The sequence below is a fragment of the Gopherus evgoodei genome, chromosome 3 (assembly GCF_007399415.2).
Source record: "Gopherus evgoodei ecotype Sinaloan lineage chromosome 3, rGopEvg1_v1.p, whole genome shotgun sequence".
NCBI lineage: Eukaryota > Metazoa > Chordata > Testudines > Testudinidae > Gopherus > Gopherus evgoodei.
Window position 1 is genome coordinate 95,001,054 of NC_044324.1, and position 21,353 is coordinate 95,022,406.

Consider the following 21,353-nt stretch of genomic DNA (forward strand, 5'->3'; position numbering starts at 1 on the left):
GATCTTTGTTCTGGTTTCCAATCTAAAGACTGCCAAGAACTTCTAACCATAGGGAAAACGCAATTGTGGAGTTTGAAGGACTGATACCTACTAGTGCCCTATTCTGGATCTGGGGATGTATTCTGGGAGTGTACTTCTAAGCATGTGTGTAGATTATTTTATTGTTTTATATGCTTTCTCTATAAAGCTTTTACCTTAAAAATAAATATGCTTACTTAGAAGGAGCTGTGTGGTAACTTATAACTGCTGGTGACATGCTGATCGGAGCCCTTGGAGAGAAAGCAAAACACAGGCACTGACTTTTAGGCAGACTGGATTGCTGGGAATATCACAGAATAAGGCAGGAAACTGCACAGCCTTAAAAGACCAGTTCAGAAGCAAGTGAATGTGACAGGGTTCCCACAGTGTAACCTATAACTGGGTTACTGCTGAGCCTTCTGTCCCACCAACCTCAGCTCCCTCTCACACTGTGATGCTGTTGTTAAGCCACAAGTCAGGTACTGAATTTACACAGACACCCACAGGCAGGGACACACCCAATTGCATTGCATAAATGCTTCTCCCAGCCACTCATGAATCAAATACAGAAAGGCTCCATCCAATTCCCCCCATCTCCCCAGCCTTGCACCCCAGAACTGTACCACCTTGCACTTGTATCAGTGTAAGTTAATTAAATTCACCATTTCTATAAAGGAAAGTGGACGTGCACCACCCTTTGTAACCTAAGCATATTTCCCAAGCACTTCAACCAAAACACATTGTTTCAGGTAAAATATAAAACATATTTATTAACTACAGAAAGATAGATTTTAAGTGATTATAAGTGAGCGTAGAAATGAAAGCTGGTTACCTAAGAAATTAAAAAAAAACTTCAGTCTAAATTCTATAAACTAAACAGGATTTGAATCAAGCAGTGTTTCACCCTGATAGATAGTACAAGCAGGTTACACATCTTCAATATACAAGCTGGAACTCTCCTCCAGCCCAGGATCACCTTCCTCCATTCAATCTTTGTCCTCCAGATGAGTTTCCAGGTGTTGAGTTGTGGAGGGAGAGAGGCCAAATGATGATGTCTCTTCTCCTCTTTTATAGTTTCTTCCAGCTTGCTGGAAAGATCCTTTGCTATGACACATGTCAAGCAGTCTCCATTGCCTGTGTGTTATCTGTGAGAAGTCTCCATTGTATACAGTTCCTGGAATAATCCGTAAGAGCGTGGATTCCCTTTAATGGGCCATCAGCATGTCTAGCTCCTCCACAGTTGCATCTGAAAGGTTGGTTGTGGGTGTTCCCAACCTCATAACATACTATTTAGCAGCAGCCAAGCTACATACTTGTTACCATAAGTAGAACATAGAAACAAGTTTTGACGATAGACAACAGGTATACAATTTTTAGAGCATATTCATGTCTGGAGTTTTACTTGAAGCAAGGAATGGGTCAAGAAGTTATTGAAGGTTTCAAAAAAAAAAAAAAAAAAAAAAAAAAAAAAAAAAAAAAAAGAAGTTAGTAAACCAGAACTATCCAAGCAGCAAAGAATCCTGTGGCACCTTATCGACTAACAGACGTTTTGGAGCATGAGCTTTCGTGGGTGAATACCCACTTCCTCAGATGCATGTAATGGAAATATCCAGGGGCAGGTAGATATATGTGTGCTAGCAAGCAAGCTAGAGATAACAAGGTCAGTTCAATCAGGGAGGATGAGGCCCTGTTCTAGCAGTTGAGGTGTGAAAACCAAGAGAGGAGAAACTGGTTCTGTAATTGGCAAGCCATTCACAGTCTTTGTTCAATCCTGAGCTGATGGTGTCAAATTTGCAAATGAACTGAAGCTCAGCAGTTTCTCTTTGAAGTCTGGTCCTGAAGTTTTTTTGCTGCAGGATAGCCACCTTAAGGTCTGCTATAGTGTGGCCAGGTAGGTTGAAGTGCTCTCCTACAGGTTTTTGTATATTGCCATTCCTAATGTCTGGTTTGTGTCCATTTATCCTTTTCCGTAGAGACTGTCCAGTTTGGCCGATGTACATAGCAGAGGGGCATTGCTGGCATATGATGGTGTATATTACATTGGTGGATGTGCAGGTGAATGAACCAGTGATGGTGTGGCTGATCTGGTTAGGTCCTGTGATGGTGTCGCTGGTGTAGATATGTGGGCAGAGTTGGCATCGAGGTTTGTTGCATGGATTGGTTCCTGAGCAAGAGTTATTATGGTGTGGTGTGCAGTTACTGGTGAGAATATGTTTCAGGTTGGCAGGTTGTCTGTGGGCAAGGATTGGCCTGCCACCCAAGGCCTGTGAAAGTGTGGGATCATTGTCCAGGATGGGTTGTAGATCCTTGATGATGCGTTGGAGGGGTTTTAGCTGGGGGCTGTATGTGATGGCCAGTGGATGATGCCATAATGTAGGCATAGATGATGCCATAATGTAGAGTAATGTAGAAGCCACAGCACAACTGGCTGCTGAGCTCTGTGCCTTTATACTTACACACAACTATTTCAAATTTGATGACAATATATATCTCCAGATCAGTGGCACTGCTATGGGCACCCGCATGGCCCCACAATATGCCAATATCTTCATGGCCGACCTGGAACAACGCTTCCTCAGCTCTCGTCCACTCACGCCCCTTCTCTATCTACGCTACATTGATGACATCTTCATCATCTGGACCCATGGGAAAGAGACTCTGGAAAAATTCCACCATGATTTCAACAGCTTCCACCCCACCATCAACCTCAGCCTGGACCAATCTACACGGGAGGTCCACTTTCTTGACACCACGGTGCAAATAAGTGATGGTCACATTAACACCACCCTATATCGAAAACCCACCGACCACTATGCCTACCTTCATGCCTCCAGCTTCCATCCCGGGCACATCACACGATCCATTGTCTACAGCCAAGCACTGAGGTACAACCGCATCTGCTCTAACCCCTCAGACAGAGACCAACACCTACAAAATCTCCACCATGCATTCTCAAAACTACAATACCCGCACGAGGAAATAAGGAAACAGATCAACAGAGCCAGACGTGTACCGAGAAGCATCCTACTGCAAGACAAACCCAAGAGAGAAACCAACAGGACTCCACTGGCCATCACATACAGCCCCCAGCTAAAACCCCTCCAACGCATCATCAAGGATCTACAACCCATCCTGGACAATGATCCCACACTTTCACAGGCCTTGGGTGGCAGGCCAATCCTTGCCCACAGACAACCTGCCAACCTGAAACATATTCTCACCAGTAACTGCACACCACACCATAATAACTCTTGCTCAGGAACCAATCCATGCAACAAACCTCGATGCCAACTCTGCCCACATATCTACACCAGCGACACCATCACAGGACCTAACCAGATCAGCCACACCATCACTGGTTCATTCACCTGCACATCCACCAATGTAATATACGCCATCATATGCCAGCAATGCCCCTCTGCTATGTACATCGGCCAAACTGGACAGTCTCTACGGAAAAGGATAAATGGACACAAATCAGACATTAGGAATGGCAATATACAAAAACCTGTAAGAGAGCACTTCAACCTACCTGGCCACACTATAGCAGACCTTAAGGTGGCCATCCTGCAGCAAAAAAACTTCAGGACCAGACTTCAAAGAGAAACTGCTGAGCTTCAGTTCATCTGCAAATTTGACACCATCAGCTCAGGATTGAACAAAGACTGTGAATGGCTTGCCAATTACAGAACCAGTTTCTCCTCTCTTGGTTTTCACACCTCAACTGCTAGAACAGGGCCTCATCCTCCCTGATTGAACTGACCTCGTTATCTCTAGCTTGCTTGCTAGCACACATATATATACCTGCCCCTGGATATTTCCATCACATGCATCTGAGGAAGTGGGTATTCACCCACGAAAGCTCATGCTCCAAAACGTCTGTTAGTCTATAAGATGCCACAGGATTCTTTGCTGCTTTTACAGATCCAGACTAACACGGCTACCCTCTGATACAGAACTATCCAGAATTTCCCTTACATGTGTAGTTCTCATTCTAGATTACAATAATCCCTGCCCTCCAGAATAAATAAAAAATAACCGCACTTTATTAAATACAAGTATTTGGGCATGAAAAACTGCCAAACATGGACAGTATTGTACCTCTCAATTTGGGAAAGAAAACTCCAATTTACTTCCCAACATATTGAATATTTTCTCTATAAGGAATTTCAAAAGGTATCACACAATGGATAATTACTTCCCTTGATAGTCTACTTCTTTGACGAACTCTCAGGATTCTAATCTCAAACCTCCAGAGAAAGACTGGCCAGGAACACCCAAACCTAAAGAGTTTAGAAAAGCTGCAAATCCCACCTCCCTTCCTTCCCTGTCCTCAACCCCATCTAAACAAAACATTTCAGTTATGCACTGCAAATTGTACAACTCATTAGTGCCCTCAACTGTCAGTTCCTTTCGCTGAAGAAAAACATTCACTATGCAGAACTCTAAAGATAACCTCAAAAGAGAACTCCTGATCGGACTTGGGCAACAGAGAGAATTCTGCAAGATTATATCTTCAAAGAAACAGAACTACAAAGCAAGTAGTTTTTGTGCCTTTAAAGATATCACCACAAGCATCTCAGTCGGGGAGAGTAGAGTAGCTCATGAGATGCCCCATCTAACAAGGAAAGCAATAATACATCCTGCATCACACACAGTTGAAAATACAAGCTATTCTAAACAAGCAACCAGATTTTTTTTTAAATAAAGGTTGAGAGGAGTCTGATGCTGCCAAATATGATGCATTAATTAGAACTTGAAGGATGTATGTCTCCATAACTAAAAACTTGGAGAAGTTAAACAGGGGACACTAAGAGAAACAAAGACTCCAAGGGAGTGGGAAAGTTTTGACCTCTCTGCTCTCGAAGGCAGGCCATGGCAAGTCTGAGACATCAAATCAGGGGTTCACTCCTAAATACATGCAATTTTACTTTGGGAATGTATGTAGGCCCATGGGAGGCATGTAGCTACCAGCAACTGGTCATGATTAAAATATTTGAGGTTTCTGGTAAAACTTACCTTCTCTCTGATAAGGCTCATATTATCTAGGTCAAATTAGCAGAAGATTGAAACAGACAGCAATGTTCAAGGAATGGGTGTCAAGAAGTATTTGGTCTACCTACAGTTTGTCAGACTGGGACCTGCAGCCAGCAAACCACACTTGTTTTGCTCATTTATGAAGTGAGCCAGGAGCACTAGGGAAGGTTGGGAGGGAATATGAGAGACAGGATATCGCAAAGAGCAGAGAGGGAATTCTAGGATGTTCACTAGATGAGACAGTATAAAGAAAAACCGGTAACTCCACTTCCTCCTGTGGTTGGATGACTATTTCAAACAATTGTGCCAGCAAATGACTGGTGCCAAATTCATCAAGACTAAATAATGATTGAGCCTTAAACAACATCAGAGGCTACAAGGACATTACTTAGTCTCTGACAATCCACTGAAGCACTAGTTTGGGTCACAAGGTGCATTTCAATTGGGGAAGGGGGAGAAGAAGGGGAAATTATTCTCAGACCTGCAAAATTCTCTAATATACACAAGATCTTTCTCATGCGGTGACACCCTTCTTTCTCTCATTTATCCTGCAGGAGCTCCTCCAGCTAGTGCTGCTGCTCAATGTCCTGTTGCTACAATATCATTTCTTCTAAGCCAGTGCTTAGTTCCCTCCTGGTCATCACCAGGTATCAGACCAATTCAAGAGTGGGACTTCACACCCGAGAGTCTCATGGCACTAGCACCAAAAAGCCCAATGGTTTCTCCATTTCAAAGAGATACATGCAAGATTTTTCTTAGTAATCAGATTATGATCCCATCCTTTCCTAAAAGTTCAAGTGAAGTTTACAAGCAGTTATCCTGGATACTAACTGCATCCAATATGAAAAGTGAACAATAACTGACAACTCTGAACTGAACATGGTGGAATCAGACAATGTCTAAGAAACTGAAACAGGAACATCAAGGACTATCAACAACTGAATAGCCTTGACCGAGCAGAACAACGGAGGCTACCAACCAAGACTACTGACTGGTTAATGCTTTATTAGATAAAATAACCATCTATACCAGAAGTCTGTAAGAGGGAAAGGGGAGCTAACTCTTGTACATTTCTATGAGGAAAGTGTGTATAGTTAAGATATTCTTTTGCAAAGACTGCATGTCCCTTGCTTTAAACTGTCAAGTAGTCTGATGAGTTAAATCATAAACTAGACACTAGAGCACTCGTGAGGGTGATGCTCTGGGGAGGGCATGCTTACACTATTGGGAGACTTGGGGGTTTTGTGGTCTTAAGCAACTAGGCACTGATCTTGTGGCTTAGGTCAACTGGACCCCACATCCTAAGAATGGGTACTAGGCAGGAGTCTGTAACCCCAGGAGTGTGTCTTTCTTGTAGTCTAGCCTCAGATGCTACTCAGACTCAGGAGGCGTGAAGCACACAGGATCCTAAGCTTGGTTCCAAGACAGCAGCCTGGTGTCAGATGACAAGGAAGAACTCAGCCACGGCTGTAACTTTCCTTCATTCTTCTTGAAAAAGAAGCGCTTTGATTCAAGATCACACTAAGGTCTTTTGCAATGCAGTTACAGTATCCCTGATTGCAGCACGTTTAGTTTGCATTGCACAGCCAACTAAACAGGTATAAAAATAATTCACTAGTCTGGTCTAAAGTCCATCTAATACACAGTTAACAAAAGTCTTCATGCACAGTAACATGCCATTATTAGTCTCCAATATTAGCTAAAACTATTCTATTTACATGAACTACTCATTCAGAGTAAGTGCTATATTCTAAACACCAACACTCAGAGTAATATTTTTGGCCTATTACACTAGCATTCTGGACAACAAAACACAAGAATCATATCAACGTTGTGCTTTGCAGTATTCCTATTATTTATCATTGAAGCCAAATTATTGCCCACAGAACATGTAAACTGATCTGAGCTCTTTGTTCTTTGCCTGCACCAGTTAAGCAAAGGATACTATTTTAGGAAATCCACCAGCATTGCTCTTTTTATGAGCAGTATTTTGGATGCTAAAGTTTAGAACTAAGTGCTTGGAATTAAGCAGTTCCTCAACTTTTAAGCTGATCAACCAAGATCTCTTATAAAAATGTATCTGTATTTCAATATGATGAGCTGTAGATCCACTTTCAGAACTCAATTCCTGCTTTGTCTGTCAGCCTATGCAACCTGTCAGAGCAGCATGAAAAGGGAGAATGCAAGAAAGGGAGTGAGCATATTAAGGTAGATAACTAAGCATGCTACAGTTAGAAATTATTATTGATGTATGCAATTGACACATTATCATCATGCACTATCAAAAGACTATGATACTATACTTGTACAGTACACAATTTAAAATCTTTTCACCTTCATTCCTAAATGCCCAGATGAAAAATTATATTAATATGGAGTTAAGGTTAAGAGAATATATTGCGATTTAGGATACAAATATTGAAGAATATGTTGCAATTATCCCAAATTATATAACTGAATCATATAACTGCTTGTTGTCCCATAATGGATTAAACTGGTTTTTAAAAACATTAAAACTCTTCTCCCATGGTTTCCCTACAGGGCAGAATTAAGGTTGCTTGAGTGTGGATTTTCACACCACTGAGCAATTTAGTTTTACTGATACAAGTCTCTATTGAAGACCTTGCCTGAGAAAATTTTGCCTACTATCTTTAGAAACACAAAGTTTATTTCTCCAATCTTTTAAAATCTTTAGTTTTCAATTTATTTACTTTTCATTTAACAACACTTTGTAGATCGGGGTAGGCAAGCCGCGGCCAATGGGAGCTTCAGGGGAGGTACCTGGAGGCATGGCAAGGGCAGCGCATGCAGAGCCCTGCACCCCCCCTTTCCCCAGTGGCCACAGTGCTTCATGGAGCGGTGCAGCATGGGGCCAGAGCAGGCATGCAGGGAGCCTGCCCTGGCCCCGGTGCACGCCACTGCCACCCCAGAGCCGCTTTAGGTAAGTGGCACTGGGCCAGAGCCTGAACTCCTCCTGCACTCTGTCCCCCAACTCCCTGCCCTAAGCCCCCTGCCTGCACCTCACACCTCTCCTGCACCCCAACTCCCTGCTCTGAGCTTCCTGTTGCACCCTGCATCCCTGTGCACCCCAACCCTCTGCCCTGAGCCCCCTGCCACACCCCTCCTGCACCCTAACTCCCTGCCCTGAGCCCCCTCATAGACTCCATACCCCAACCCCCTGCCCTGAGCCCCCTGCTGCACCCTGCACACCTCAACCCCTTGCCCTGAGCCCCCGCCGCACCCCACATCCCTCCTGCACCCCAAACCCCTGCCCTGAGCCCCCTCCCGCAATCCGCACCACTCCTGCACCCCTGTCCTGAGCCGCTTCATACACCCCACACCCCTCCTCTGCCCCAATCGCTTGCCTGAGCCCCTTCCTGCACACCCTCCCACACCCCAACCCCCTGCCCCGGCCCTGCATACAATTTCCCCACCCAGATGTGGCCCTCGGCCCAAAAACTTTGCCCACCCCTACTGTAGATACTCAACTTCACTATTCACCCCTGGGATATTTCACACACCAATATGAGAGAGAAGTTTAAAAAAAAAATAAGATGACATTTTAAAACCATAGGAGTTGGGAGAGGGACTTAGGATCAGCTGCATTACCTAAAATTACTATAAATTTAAAAAAATTATTAGATTGCCATTAATAGTATCCTTTTAACCTACCAGAAGTAAATTTGTAAGGATGGCTTAAGACTTGTCTATACTATAAAATTAGGTTGACTTAGTTTAGGTCAACCTAGAGCCACGTCAGTAATTAATTCAGCTGTTGGTATCCACACTACCCTCCTTCTGTTTGCTAATTCTTTTGTGAAAACAACTGTCCTGAAGTGGATTCAGCATTCTTTCAGTCAAATACATGACTATTGAAACAATCTTTTTAGGTCAATTTCTACTTTGTTTCATCCAAGGTGAAATCTGAGATATTAAAAAAAAATGCAGGTTTTGTTTGAATTCCTGAATGTCAGCAAGCAAGGTCAAAAGAAGATACATCTTTGGGAAGTAGAAAGCAAAGTTTACAATTGTTTTTTCTTTACATGATTCATTTTCCCATTCAGTGTTTGAGTTATAATTGAGGGAGGAAGGGAGAGAGGTTATGGAAAGACTATTCAGCTCCTGACAACTCCCAGGTCAGTGCCGCTTCTCGAACACCTTTCCTGATATCCACTTGTCACAGGTTTAAAACTTAGAGCAAAAATGAACTCATTTTTCCTCCCAAACACTCTTTTCTTTCTCCCTTCTCTAACATCCACTGTCCTCCTTGTGCAATGGGATGGCAACTTATCCATTCCTTACGAGCTCCCATTCTCTCTCTTCAGTAAGTCAATCACTAAATCTTGCCAGTTTTTCCTCATTAGGTTATGAAAATTGGTCCTCTTATGCAATCAGTCTAGTTTTCTCTACTCCCCTGACAAAAACCCTTCACCCATATATAATGGTGTGCTGTTTGCATAGTGTGGGCAACAGAGTCCACAGCATCTCACGTCTTTAAGAGGTCTCAGACACTGAAGAAGGAGGAGGCATGATAGATCTCTGGAAAACTCTGCACATGAATGTCTTAAGGAAAGAGCATCAAGTGTCCATCACCATTCACTTTGTCCTGCTGGAAAGTGGAGTTGCATCATCATCTCCAGCTCTGTCATGTCATTTCATTCACAGTTGTCAATCATGACAACACTATCTAATTCCTATTTCATGATTTTTCAGTGTGTTTTGCAACTAGCAAGTTGTACAAATTCATTTTATTATCAGGGTATATGGATTTTTTTTTCTTTTTAATTACACAAACTATAGTGACAAATTTTCAGGTTCTGCTTCAGGCTAAGAAACCAACAGTAGTGCTCCACACTTATCATGCTAAGTAAACTAATATACTTCGTGCAGCAACAAGAAATTTACTATTATAAAGTACATAGCATTGCACATTCAACACATCAGAAGACAAACAGCACAAGCCATTCAGTATGTGGGTGAGTTGTGCAGTCTGAATTTATTCCCAGCTCTTCTGTAACTTGTGGTATGACTTTAGACAAGTCTAGGGTTGCCAGGTGTCCAGTTTTTGTTGTTTTTTTTTTTACCAAAACACCCGCTCAAAATGGGACCCTGACGGCTCCAGTCAGCGCTGGTCAGCGGTGCAGCGGGGCTAAGGTAGACTCCCTGCTTGCCCTGACACCACGCAGCTCCCAGAAGTGACCAGCATGTCCCTGTGGCCCCTAGATCCAGGTGCGATCAGGGAAGTTTCCCAACACCGCCCCCATCGCGAGCACACACACACACACCCCTGCAGCTGCCACTGTCTGGAAACCGCAGCCAATGTGAGCTGCAGGTAGGGTGACCAGATGTCCAGATTCTATAGGAACAGCCCCGATATTAGGGACTTTGTCTTCTATAGATGCCTTTTACCCCCACCCCATCCTGATTTTTCACACTTGCTGTCGGGTCACCCTAGCTGCAGGGGCGGCCCCTGCAGTGTACATTGTAAAGAGCTGCCTGGCCATGCCTTCGCCTAGGGGCTGGACACGCTGGCCGCTTCCAGGAGCAGCAGGGAGGGGCAGGACAGGCAGGGAGCGCCATCCGGCCAGAGTCCGCACCCCAAACCCCCTGCTCCAGGTCAGAACCCCCTCCTGCACCCTCACTACCTCCCAGACCCTGCACCTCGCATGCCCGCCCACCCACATCCCAACCCCCTACCCCAGGTCGGAACCCTCTCCCATACTCAAACGGGCTCCCAGAGCCTGCAACCCAACCTCCTGCCCCAGCCCTGAGCCCTGTCCCGAAGCCCATACCGCAACCCAGAGCTCCCTGCTGCACCCTGAACCCCTCATTTCTGGCCCCATGCCAGAGCCCACACCCCCAGCTGGAGCCCTCACCCCTCCCACATCCCAACCCCCTGCCTCAGCCCAGTGAAAGTGAGTGAGGGTGCGGGAGGGCAAGCAACAGAGGGAGGGAGGCTAGAGTGGAGGGTGGGACCTCGGAGGGAGAGGGGCAGGGGTGTAGATTTTTGTGCAGTTAGGAAGTTGGCAACCCTAGGCAAGTCACAACGTGGATAAAGATCAATGATTTTTTTAAAAAAGAAAATTATTTTTATTTAAATTGGATTTTTAAATTATTTAAATTACAATACGTTTTTCTTTTTTAAATAAACCTGTTTAAAATGATATCTGAATTTAATACAAAATATGGTAAGGCCTAAACTTCTTACAATGTGTTAAAACATTTAAATAAAAAATCTGCTGCTGCATGTTTAATTAAATTCTAGTTACTGTCCTAATGCAGCTTGACACAAACCATAAGCAAACAGTAAATTATCTAGTAAATAAGCAATATCATTCACCATTTCCCAACACTAAAAATGTACAATTAATAAGAGTCTGAAAATATTAAGCTACACAATTGCTTAAATAAATGTGTATAGTTAGTATACCCTCCAAATCTAGTGTAAAGGCGCTATTTAGTTGTAAATTAACATATTTTATGGTTATGCCAACCAATGCACCTTTTTTTAGAAAATACCTGAAGTACAAACAGAAAAGTTAAAATAGAAAATTATTTAAATCAAGGCTTTCCACTTGGTAGTTTAAATCCATTCTGGCAAGTCACAATCACCTCTGCATCTATAACATGGGAATAATGTACATACTCACCTTTATAGAGTGCTCTGAGACTTTTGTGTAAAAATGCTAAGTAAAGAGTAATTACTATTTGATAAAAACAAAATCACTATTATCTTTGCTAGAAGTTGTTCAAAGGCAGTTAATGAACAACCAAGCAAAGTACTTCAAAACATGCACCATCATCACAGCTTTGGAGAGAGCAAGCCAGTTCAAGACACTGGGTTTGGGTAAAGGTGATCAGAACTGACCATGATTAGAAAGATTACATTTATTTGAAATCCTCAGCATCAGTTTCAGCTTTTGTAGTTGCTACTTCTACTACAAAGCTAAAAACGGCATGGACTGTGTCTATTTGATTTGTGAATCCCATTGTTCCTCCTGTTGTCTTGATTGGTCCAAGGATTAACAACAGTATCTTTCTAAGACAAGGGTGGGCAAACTATGGCCCCCGAATCCGGCCCTCAAGGTCCTGCTGGGGAGCAGGGTTTGAAGCTTTCCGTGCTCCAGCACTCCAGCCAGGAAGCAGGGTCAGGGCTGCTCCACGCAGCTCCCAGAAGCAGTGGCATATCCCCCCTCTGGCTCCTACGCATAGGGGCAGTCACGGGGCTCCACTCCGAATGCTGTCTCAGCCCCAAGTTACACCCCTGCAGCTCCCATTGGCTGGGAACCATAGCCAATGGGAGCTGCAGGGGCAGCGCCAGCAGATGGGGCAGTGCCCAGCAGAGCTGCCTAGACATGCCTCCACATAGGAGCCGGAGAAGGGACATGCTGTTGCTTCCAGGAGCTGCTTGAGGTAAGACCCACCCAGAGCCCTCACCCCTGAGCCATCCCCCATGCCCCAACTCCCTGCCTCAGCCCTGATCCCTGCCACCTTCCAAACCTCTTGGTCCCAGCCTGGAGCACACTCCTGCACCCCAAGCCCCTCATCCACAGATTCACCCCAGAACCTGCACCCCCAGCCAGAGCCCTCACCACCACACCCCAGCCCAGAGCCCCCTCCTGAACCCTGACCTCCTCATTTCTGGCCCCAGCCTAGAGCCCGCACCGCCTCCCGCACCCCAACCTCAATTTCATGAGTATTCATGGCCCACCATACAATTTCTATACCCAGATGTGTCCCTCAAGCCAAAAAGTTTGCCCACCCCTGTTCTAGGTGATAGGTTTGACCATACAAAGGGAGCTAGACAAACCACATGAAAGGAATAGAATCATTCTATATTTAACCATACTGACAAAGGCTTTAAACTGATCTTTCTTGAAGTGTAAAATAATAGTCTTTTCAGTCATATGATGAAACTAGAGATCCAAATTCTTATTACATCCTGAAAGTTTTGTCCCCTGTTATGAGGGAAGCCTTATTTATGAAACTCACAACAGTTAAGCACACCACTGTTGCTCACAGTCTCATCAAGACATTGCAAAGAATTTAACAAGAAAATGGAAGCAAAAAAAAATCAATGCAAGACAAAGTGTACTAGTCACATCTTTGTATGTGTGGTTGGGAAGTGTTCTCCAAATATATTATATTTCTTATTGGACAAATGTGAACAAGCCATTTTAAACTGGGTCTCTCAGCTGCAGCACAAATTAATAAGCATTTGGGAAGAGAGGTCTTCACGGAGAAAAGGAATTGTTAAGGGGTCACAATTAGAAGAAAGTGATGGTGTCACAGCGGAGCTCTAGTCAAACCCCCAGTTACTGGATGTTTCCATTAATGTGATTGGAAAATTAAAGTTAATATTGACATTTAAATTGTAATAATCAGATTTCAGACCTATCCATATCTGGATTATCCTTCTGAGCTATCGGTTCACTTAGTGTGCAGACTTCGAAAGAACGTACTGCATCACGTCAGATAAAGATGGTTGCCTTCACAGCCTAAGAGACTTCAATACCTACATTTGGACAATTCTGGCTTAACTTTAGGCAACTGCATATTTAGGCAACTAATAAGTGACATGTTTTTTCTAAAGGTGCTGAGGGCCACACAAATCCTACTGAAGTAAATGGGAATTGCTGGTGCTCTACGCCTTTAAAAATAAGCCCATTTTCATTAAATACATATTTAGGCCATGTCTACATCTAAAATTTTGCAGCGCTGGTTGTTACAGCTGTATTAGTACAGCTGTATAGGGCCAGCGCTGCAGAGTGGCCACACTTACAGCAACCAGCGCTGCAAGTGGTGTTAGATCTGGCCACACTGCAGCGCTGTTGGGCGGCTTCAAGTGGGGTTCGGGGAACGCGAGAGCAAACCGGGAAAGGAGACCAGCTTCGCCGCGGTTTGCTCTCGCGTTCCCCGAACCACCCTGCAAACCGCAGGGAAGGAGACCTGCTTGTTCGGGGAACGAGAGAGCAAACCGGGGAAGGAGACCAGCTTCGCCGCGGTTTGCTCTCGCGTTCCCCGAACCCCCCTGCAAACCGCAGGGAAGGAGACCTGCTTGCTCGGGGGTTCAGGGAACGAGAGAGCAAACCGGGAAAGGAGACCAGCTTCGCCGCGGTTTGCTCTCGCGTTCCCGGAACCACCCAGCAAACCTCAGGGAAGGAGACCTGCTTGCTCGGGGTTCGGGGAACGCGAGAGCAAGCCGGGGAAGGAGACCAGCTTGATTACCAGAGGCTTCCTCAGGTATGCTGGGATACCTGCTTATTCCACAGAGGTCAAGAAAAGCGCTGGTAAGTGTCTAAACTTGATTACCAGCGCTGGATCACCAGCGCTGGATCCTCTACACCCGAGACAAAACGGGAGTACGGCCAGCGCTGCAAACAGGGAGTTGCAGTGCTGGTGGTGCCCTGCAGATGTGTACACCTCCTAAGTTGCAGCGCTGTAACTCCCTCACCAGCGCTGCAACTTTCTGATGTAGACAAGCCCTTAGGCACCTATGTTTAATGATTCTGGCCCTCTTTTTTTCCTATTAAAGCTTAACTTCTCCAGAAAATGATGAAGTCACTAGAGACATGCCACCACATACTGAAGAAGTCAAACACAGTCAATGCCCTGTCTAGAATCCTTTCATGTCCCAGTAGATCAAAATCAGAGCAATGCAGCCACTTTTACAAGCACTTTATGGAACAGCTTGACAAGTGCCGTATAACATTTTACTGTTTAAAAAATCTGATTTATACATCTCATGAAACAAAATGACAAACTCTGTGTAGAATGTTTGCAGAGCTACAGAGTATTGAACATGTTCAGCCTCTTGAGCAGTGCTGGGCAACCTGTGGCCCATCAGGGTAACCTGCTGGCGGGCCGCAAGACAGTGTTTACATTGACCATCTGCAGGCACAGCCACCCACTGCTCCCGGTGGCCACAGTTCGCCGTTCCCAGCCAATGGGAGCTGGAGGAAGCAGTGAATGCTCCAGGGCTAGAACACCTATAGAAAAAATAGTGGGTGCTCAGCACCTACCAACCACCTGCCAATCAGCTAGGGGGGAAGGAAGCAGAGTGGAGCTGAAGGAGACCGAGCAAGGTTGGGGCCATGGGGGAAGGGGTAGAGTAGGGGTGGGGCCTCAGGCAGAGCACTCACACGGAAAGGAGAAAGTTGGCACTATAACCAGCAAAAAATCATACCATGCAGGTTGTCCTTATTTCCTTCGTCATTTATTTGGACGGCTGCTGTCAGTCCTCCCACTTTCCAGCCAGGTCCCAGCAGGCACTGCTGGGATGCTGCCATGCTCCGTTTGTCTGAGGCTTAAGGGGAGGGGCTGGGGAAAAGGTGAGAATTGTCTCCCCACTGTACCAGTGTGAGTCTATATCCCTATGTTCACCCTTTTTTACAAGACTGTGATAAATTTTCTACAAAGTATGCCTTGTAAGGTATCATTTGAAAACTCATGATTTGCTATCATTATTGTTTTAGTAAAATGTGTGGCAACACTGTATGTCCACTTATAAGATACCACTGTATAACATTACTGAGACATGTTCCAAGTTTAGAAAAGCAGGAACAAACCAGTTCCTAAAAGACAAAAGGCAAACTGATGCCTCTGCCAGGGGTCAGCAAAATCAAATGAATTATCACCTGGTTAAGAGGCTATTCTTTGCCAGGAAAAAGGGTATGTGAAAGAAATCTACATTTTGGCAAAGAAACAGCTGGATGTTCCTGTACTCCCGGACCTTCTGTCTCCTGAACCTCATCTCAAAGAGTATAAATAATGGAGAACAGATGCCCCAAATCATCTCTCCCTTCATCTCTACTCATGGCATGGACAACACCTGAAGGACAAAGGAAACATCACTGGACTGGGGAGGGATCCTGGCAGAAAGGAATTCAGCCAGTAAGACTGCTAGAACATGTACTGAGAGATTTTTGCTTTGAATGCATTTAGCTTGTTAGATTAGGCATTAGCTGAGTTTTACCTTTTATTTCTTTGTAACCAATTCTGACTTTTATGCCTCTTTATTTGTAATAACTTAAAATCTATCTTCTTATATTTAGTAAACTTGTTTCACTGTTTTATCTAAATCAGTGTGCTTGGACTGATGTGTTTGGGAAATTCCACTTAAAACAACACGATTTATGCATATCATTTTCTATTAAAAAAATGATAGTCTTTATAGGCGCTTGTATTGTCCAAGAGAGGGCTCAGCAGTATACAACACACATTTCTGGGGGAAGTCTGGGTCTGCAAATTTGCAGGTGTTCCTTTGCAGTGTAATTCAAGGGTGGCTGGCTGTAGCACCCGTGCAGCATAGCTGGGAGCAATTTGCATGCTGAAGCGATAGTGAGATCAGGCCAGGAGTGGTCACTGTCCCAGCACCCCAGATTGGAGAACTGAGGGAACACAGCTGTTCAAACCCTGGGGATTCTCACAACCAGATGATCAGAGTCCTAAGCCCCTTTCCCCCAACTTCCTTAGGGGGTGCCTCCCACAAAAATCTGTTCCAACTCCTGTTTACCCTTGAACCATCTTTCTTCTGTAATGAGTATGGGCACAGACCGCCTGTTGCTGGTCTGAGATAGAAAATGTTCCTTCTGCAATACGCAGGATATAAATCCCACACCACCCAAGGCACATGTAAGGCTAGGGTTTCCACCTACCTGGACCTGCCACTTCACTGAACAAAATGGATGGTGCAAAGGGGAGTTCCCCTTCTCCCTCCTCACACGTCTTTAAGGAGACCCCTCCTTCTGTAGCTAGACAAGAGGACTCTACATCTAGTTGCAATGAGTACATTCTCTCTGTGAAGATATTTTAGTTAGTTCTGTCCATAAATCAGTCATTCCAGCCCCATAGTCATTTTGGTTGCTCTTCAAATTACTTTTGATCATCTGCTGACATCCCTAGTACTGAGGTACCTTAAAACTGTACAACACATTCCTGTTGTGGACTCACTGACCAGTACCATACAGAAAGGGTTAACAATCTCCTTCATGCTCCATGAAGTGAAGCTTCTGGATATGCAGCCCAGAAGTGATACTGCCATTTCTGGCATCATATTACTGTCCACTATCACCTTTACGTCCTTTTCATCCTCACCTCTTTCCAGTTCCTCTCTCTCATGTCCAGTGTAGTTTTTGGATCATTTCTCACACAGATGTTATTAGCTACCATTGTTCCAAGTTCAGTCTCATTTTTATTTCCTGCCAACATTTCTAACATTTTAATGGCTTTAGGTACAAGTCCCTTATAATCCTTCCAACACCCATTTACAGTATATGAGCAATATCTCCATTTTACAAATGGAAAAACTGAGGGTGTGCAATCAACTTTTAAGTTTCAGACAGAAAAATTATACTTTGGGGGAGAGGGGAAACCAATTCTTATAAGTAACTCCAAGGATGACTATAACAGAGATGTTTTCAGTTTACATGATGTGTTTCACAGCGCTGTCATTTTATAGTCATTTTAACCATTATTTCTTATTGTTTTCAAAGATCTTTCACGCAGTAACAAGGATGAGAAGAGCCATAAAAAAGGAAAATGTAATTGTAAAATCACCAAAATTATCAGGGGATCTCAGGGTCACCTGGAGTACCTGGAACTCCTTTAGATTCTCTTTTTGAAGTTAACTAGACTTTATGCTGAAGGCAGCAGTCAGCTTTGGAGCTTGAATCAGATTTCCTGACTCCCAGTCCTGTACTTGGACCAGTCCTCTGTCTCAACTATTTGTCTAGCCTCAGTATTATACCCTATTAACTTAGGCCATGTCTACACTACCACTTATGCTGGCAAAATTTATATGGCTCCACTCAGAGGTGTGAACAAAACACCAACATCACTCTGCGCGACACAAGTTTTGCCACCGTAACTGGCAGTGTGCACAGCTCTATGTCAGTAGGAGAGCTTCTCCCACTGACATACCTACCACGGCTCGCTGGAGGTGGTTTGATTATGTCAACAGAAGACCTCTCTCCTGTCGGCACAAAGCAGCTACACGAGAGATCTTACAGTGGCGCAGCTGCACTGGTGCCACTGTAAGCTCTGTAGTGTAGACGTAGCCTTAATATATCTTGCAAATTTAGGTTACTCCAATAAGCAATTAACCTGTACCAGGAGATCACAGAGGAATGTGTTTAAACTGAACCCAAAACTGACTGCCCTCTGCAGCACTGCACTGGACAGAACTCTAACCACCGTTCACAATCATTCCTTTGTATAGCAATAATGAAATTTAAATGATAATAAATTTGTATTTCTAACATCCTTTTGCTTTTCCAAAACTCCCCTTGACTATACTGATGGAAGTCTACATAGATTTAGTCTGTGGAACGATAAGAACTTACAAGTGTCTTTAAAAACTGAATATGTACAGAGCAGCTCTGTAAATGCACCCTTACAGACATACACACACCATAAGGAATACATAATAGTTCTGTTTAAAAAAAAAAAAAAAAACACCGAACACTATCCTATGTTCCTATAATCTGACTGATTTGAATGAGAGGTGTTTAGAATTATTATATTCTCCAGCAAATATACATGCTGTGTGAAGTACAGATCAACATTTGATTTTTTTTAAAACCTTAAGATATAGTTAAGTTTTAATCACAGAATTGCAATATAATTAAATGAGACAAGCAAGGAATAGTAACAGCTGGCTAGGGCACTAACATCCCACCTGTGCAGCATCATAGGAAGGAAAGCAGCACATCTCATTCTGGGCCTAACCATCAGCTACTATGAAGTCATACACATCTAACAATTACCAAACTTATTAAAAACTACAGTAAAATTCTACATAGTAGAGACAGGAAAAGTCGAAGCAAGCACAGCCGGTCATTCTTTTGGATTTTAAAAATAATTTTGATGAACTCTGGAGGTGCCAATGCTTCAGGAAGCACACAATACCCCTAGAGGATTTTCCATACTTAAAAACCTCACACATTTAGTAGACATACTGAATTACCTCACTAGGACAACAAGAAAAACTAACTTTTTAGCACCACCTCACTCAATTTTTACTAGACTGTGCTATTAAATGTATCACAAAATGCATAAGGGACACTAACCACCACCAAATTACTGAGCAGCTAACAAATTTCACAGCCTTAACAATTCTGGGGTTGGGGATGAAAACATGTATTCAAAAACAAAATAAGACATTTGAAGCACCACTTGAGAGAGACCTCCACTAAGAACACACTGGGCTAGCATCAATATACTCAGAATATGCTTTAATTTGGTTTATTTATGTGGAAGGGCATTGTTGGTTAGTTTTGTCTATTTTTGCTAAAATACTCAGGGCCTGCTTGGGGCCCTAAACATAAGTGCTTAATTAGCACATTTATGAGCTATATGAAGCCCGGATGTACCAGTTAGTGGAGTTGCACCTGCATCTCCCCACGCCCATCTCATCACAAAGTCATGTTTGGTAAATACATTTTTTGAAAGCTGCATTTTGTACTTTAGTACAAAGTTTACAAAACTTTTTCAAGAGTTAGGTTCTTTAGCCTATTTTTTCCTTTGCCTCACCATCCTTCAGGACTTCAAGTGAAACAGTAAAATTACTGGGTGGAGAATAGGGAGGAAAATTGCTGGTGCCCATCTTCTGCAGGGAGAAAGGGCCACTGAGACACACACACACTTTACCACCAAGGCTACCACAGGTCATCCTCAAGCCTTTACCCCAACCCCCAAACCCTGACTCTCCCTTCTACCACCCCCCACACACATGCCCAAGGGATGTCCCCAATTTCCCCCAACACACACACTCCCCACTTTCACACCAGGGCTGCCCCCCACAATCAAACCCCAACTTCACCCGAGGATTATCCTCTCCCTTCTTCCCTCCCACTGACCCACAACCTGGCTCTCTCCCTCCCACTGCCCCCCACACACAACCAACCTCACCTTCACACCTCACCTGTCCTACCTCTTTCCCCCCCACCCCCCACACAAACAAACAGGGAGTCATGGCCAGCTCCCCCTTCGCACCCGGGCTCGCCCCACAACTGCCCCTTTCCCCCAGGCCGCGCTCCCCAGTGTATGTGTGTGTTGGGGGATTTCTGGGCATTCACACAGGCAGGGGGCGCGGCAGCCAGCGCCGCCCAGCCCCGCTGTCACCGCCAACCCCTGCCCCCAAGGGCCACAGACAAGAGCCGCCGCCCCCCGGCGCGAAGCTGCAGGGTCGAGATGGTGCCCCAGGAGTCTGCGGCCGCGCATCAGGGGAGCGGGAGGAACACGCAGGGACCCACGGCACCGCTGCCGCCCTCGGCTCCCAATCGCCCCAACAGAGCCGGGGAACCGAGCCCGAGCCCCGCACCAGCGCCGCCTCCCCTCTTACCCGTCCTTGCGCCGCGCTTTGTAGACATGCCCGTAGGTGCCTCTCCCCACTTTGCAGCCCTCGTACTCGAACAGATCCTCCACCCGCTCGCGCTCGGCCGCCAGCTTGGATTTGAACTCGTAGTCCATGGCTCACCCATGGGGCAGGGGGGCGCGGCGGGATCAGCGCCCCCAGCGCCCGGAACCCCCTCCCTGCACCATTTCCTTGTTTTGGGTTGCGGTGTGGTTTTTTTGTTTTTTGTGTTTGTTTGTGTTTTGTTTTTTTGGGTCCCCTCCGCCGCCACCCGCTTCAACTGGGGCGGCTCGCAACGTCGCGCGGGGCATTCCGGGACTGGTAGTGCAGCTGGCAGCTGGGATCCAAGGGCCCCCTTCGGCAGGCAGCAGTGTGCGAACTACATTTCCCAGGATGCCCCGTAACACCCTGTCCTTGTCAGCGCCTGCGCTCTACGCTTCCTGGGCTGTTGAGCGTTTTAGTGGGCGCTGGGAAGTTGCTGACTCTTCACTTTGCCTGGCTGAAGGGGGAGCAGCGGCTGCATGGGGTGGGGGGGTCGTAGGGAGACCGTGCGCCATACCTGCGCCGCAGCTACCGCCTCAACCCTTCGGCTATGGGAGTGCAGGGGAGGGACGCTGCTGCTGCCTGGAACTTGTTTATTTCTTGAGCTGCCACTCAAACGGTGGTCCCGCCCTCCCCCACACTGTTCTTCCCAATTGGCCAAGGCTAATCCTGTCTATTTGCGTTCTTGTCACGGCCGTAGGCGGGATTGGCTGTCCTGCTTGTCAGTCAGCGGCCCTGGCACGCGCTGTTGGGGCGGAGCTGTCCATGGACAGCGGGGTCGGGGTAGGGCGGAGCGGGAGTTGCAATCAGCGTTGCGCTGACGCCCGCGGCTCGGCCTTGTGCCCCGCAGGGTGGCGTGCCTGGAGGGTCGGTGACGGCTCGGAGTGGGCAGGGAGCTGCG

General features: G+C 45.4%; 1 protein-coding gene across 2 annotated transcripts in view; it reads right to left on the minus strand.

Moving 5' to 3' along the window:
- The window catches only part of CDK19 (cyclin dependent kinase 19), a 232,839-nt gene extending 211,787 nt beyond the window's left edge, over window positions 1–21,052 (minus strand). Inside the window, exon 1 of one of the 2 annotated variants that reach the window (XM_030556124.1) lies at window positions 20,970–21,052. Coding sequence is in view for 1 of the 2 variants with exons in the window: in XM_030556123.1 (XP_030411983.1) it covers window positions 20,399–20,526 (128 nt within the window). In the remaining variant the exon portion in view is untranslated. The other variant, XM_030556123.1, reaches the window with a different exon arrangement.
- Between the last annotated feature and the right edge of the window lie 301 nt (window positions 21,053–21,353).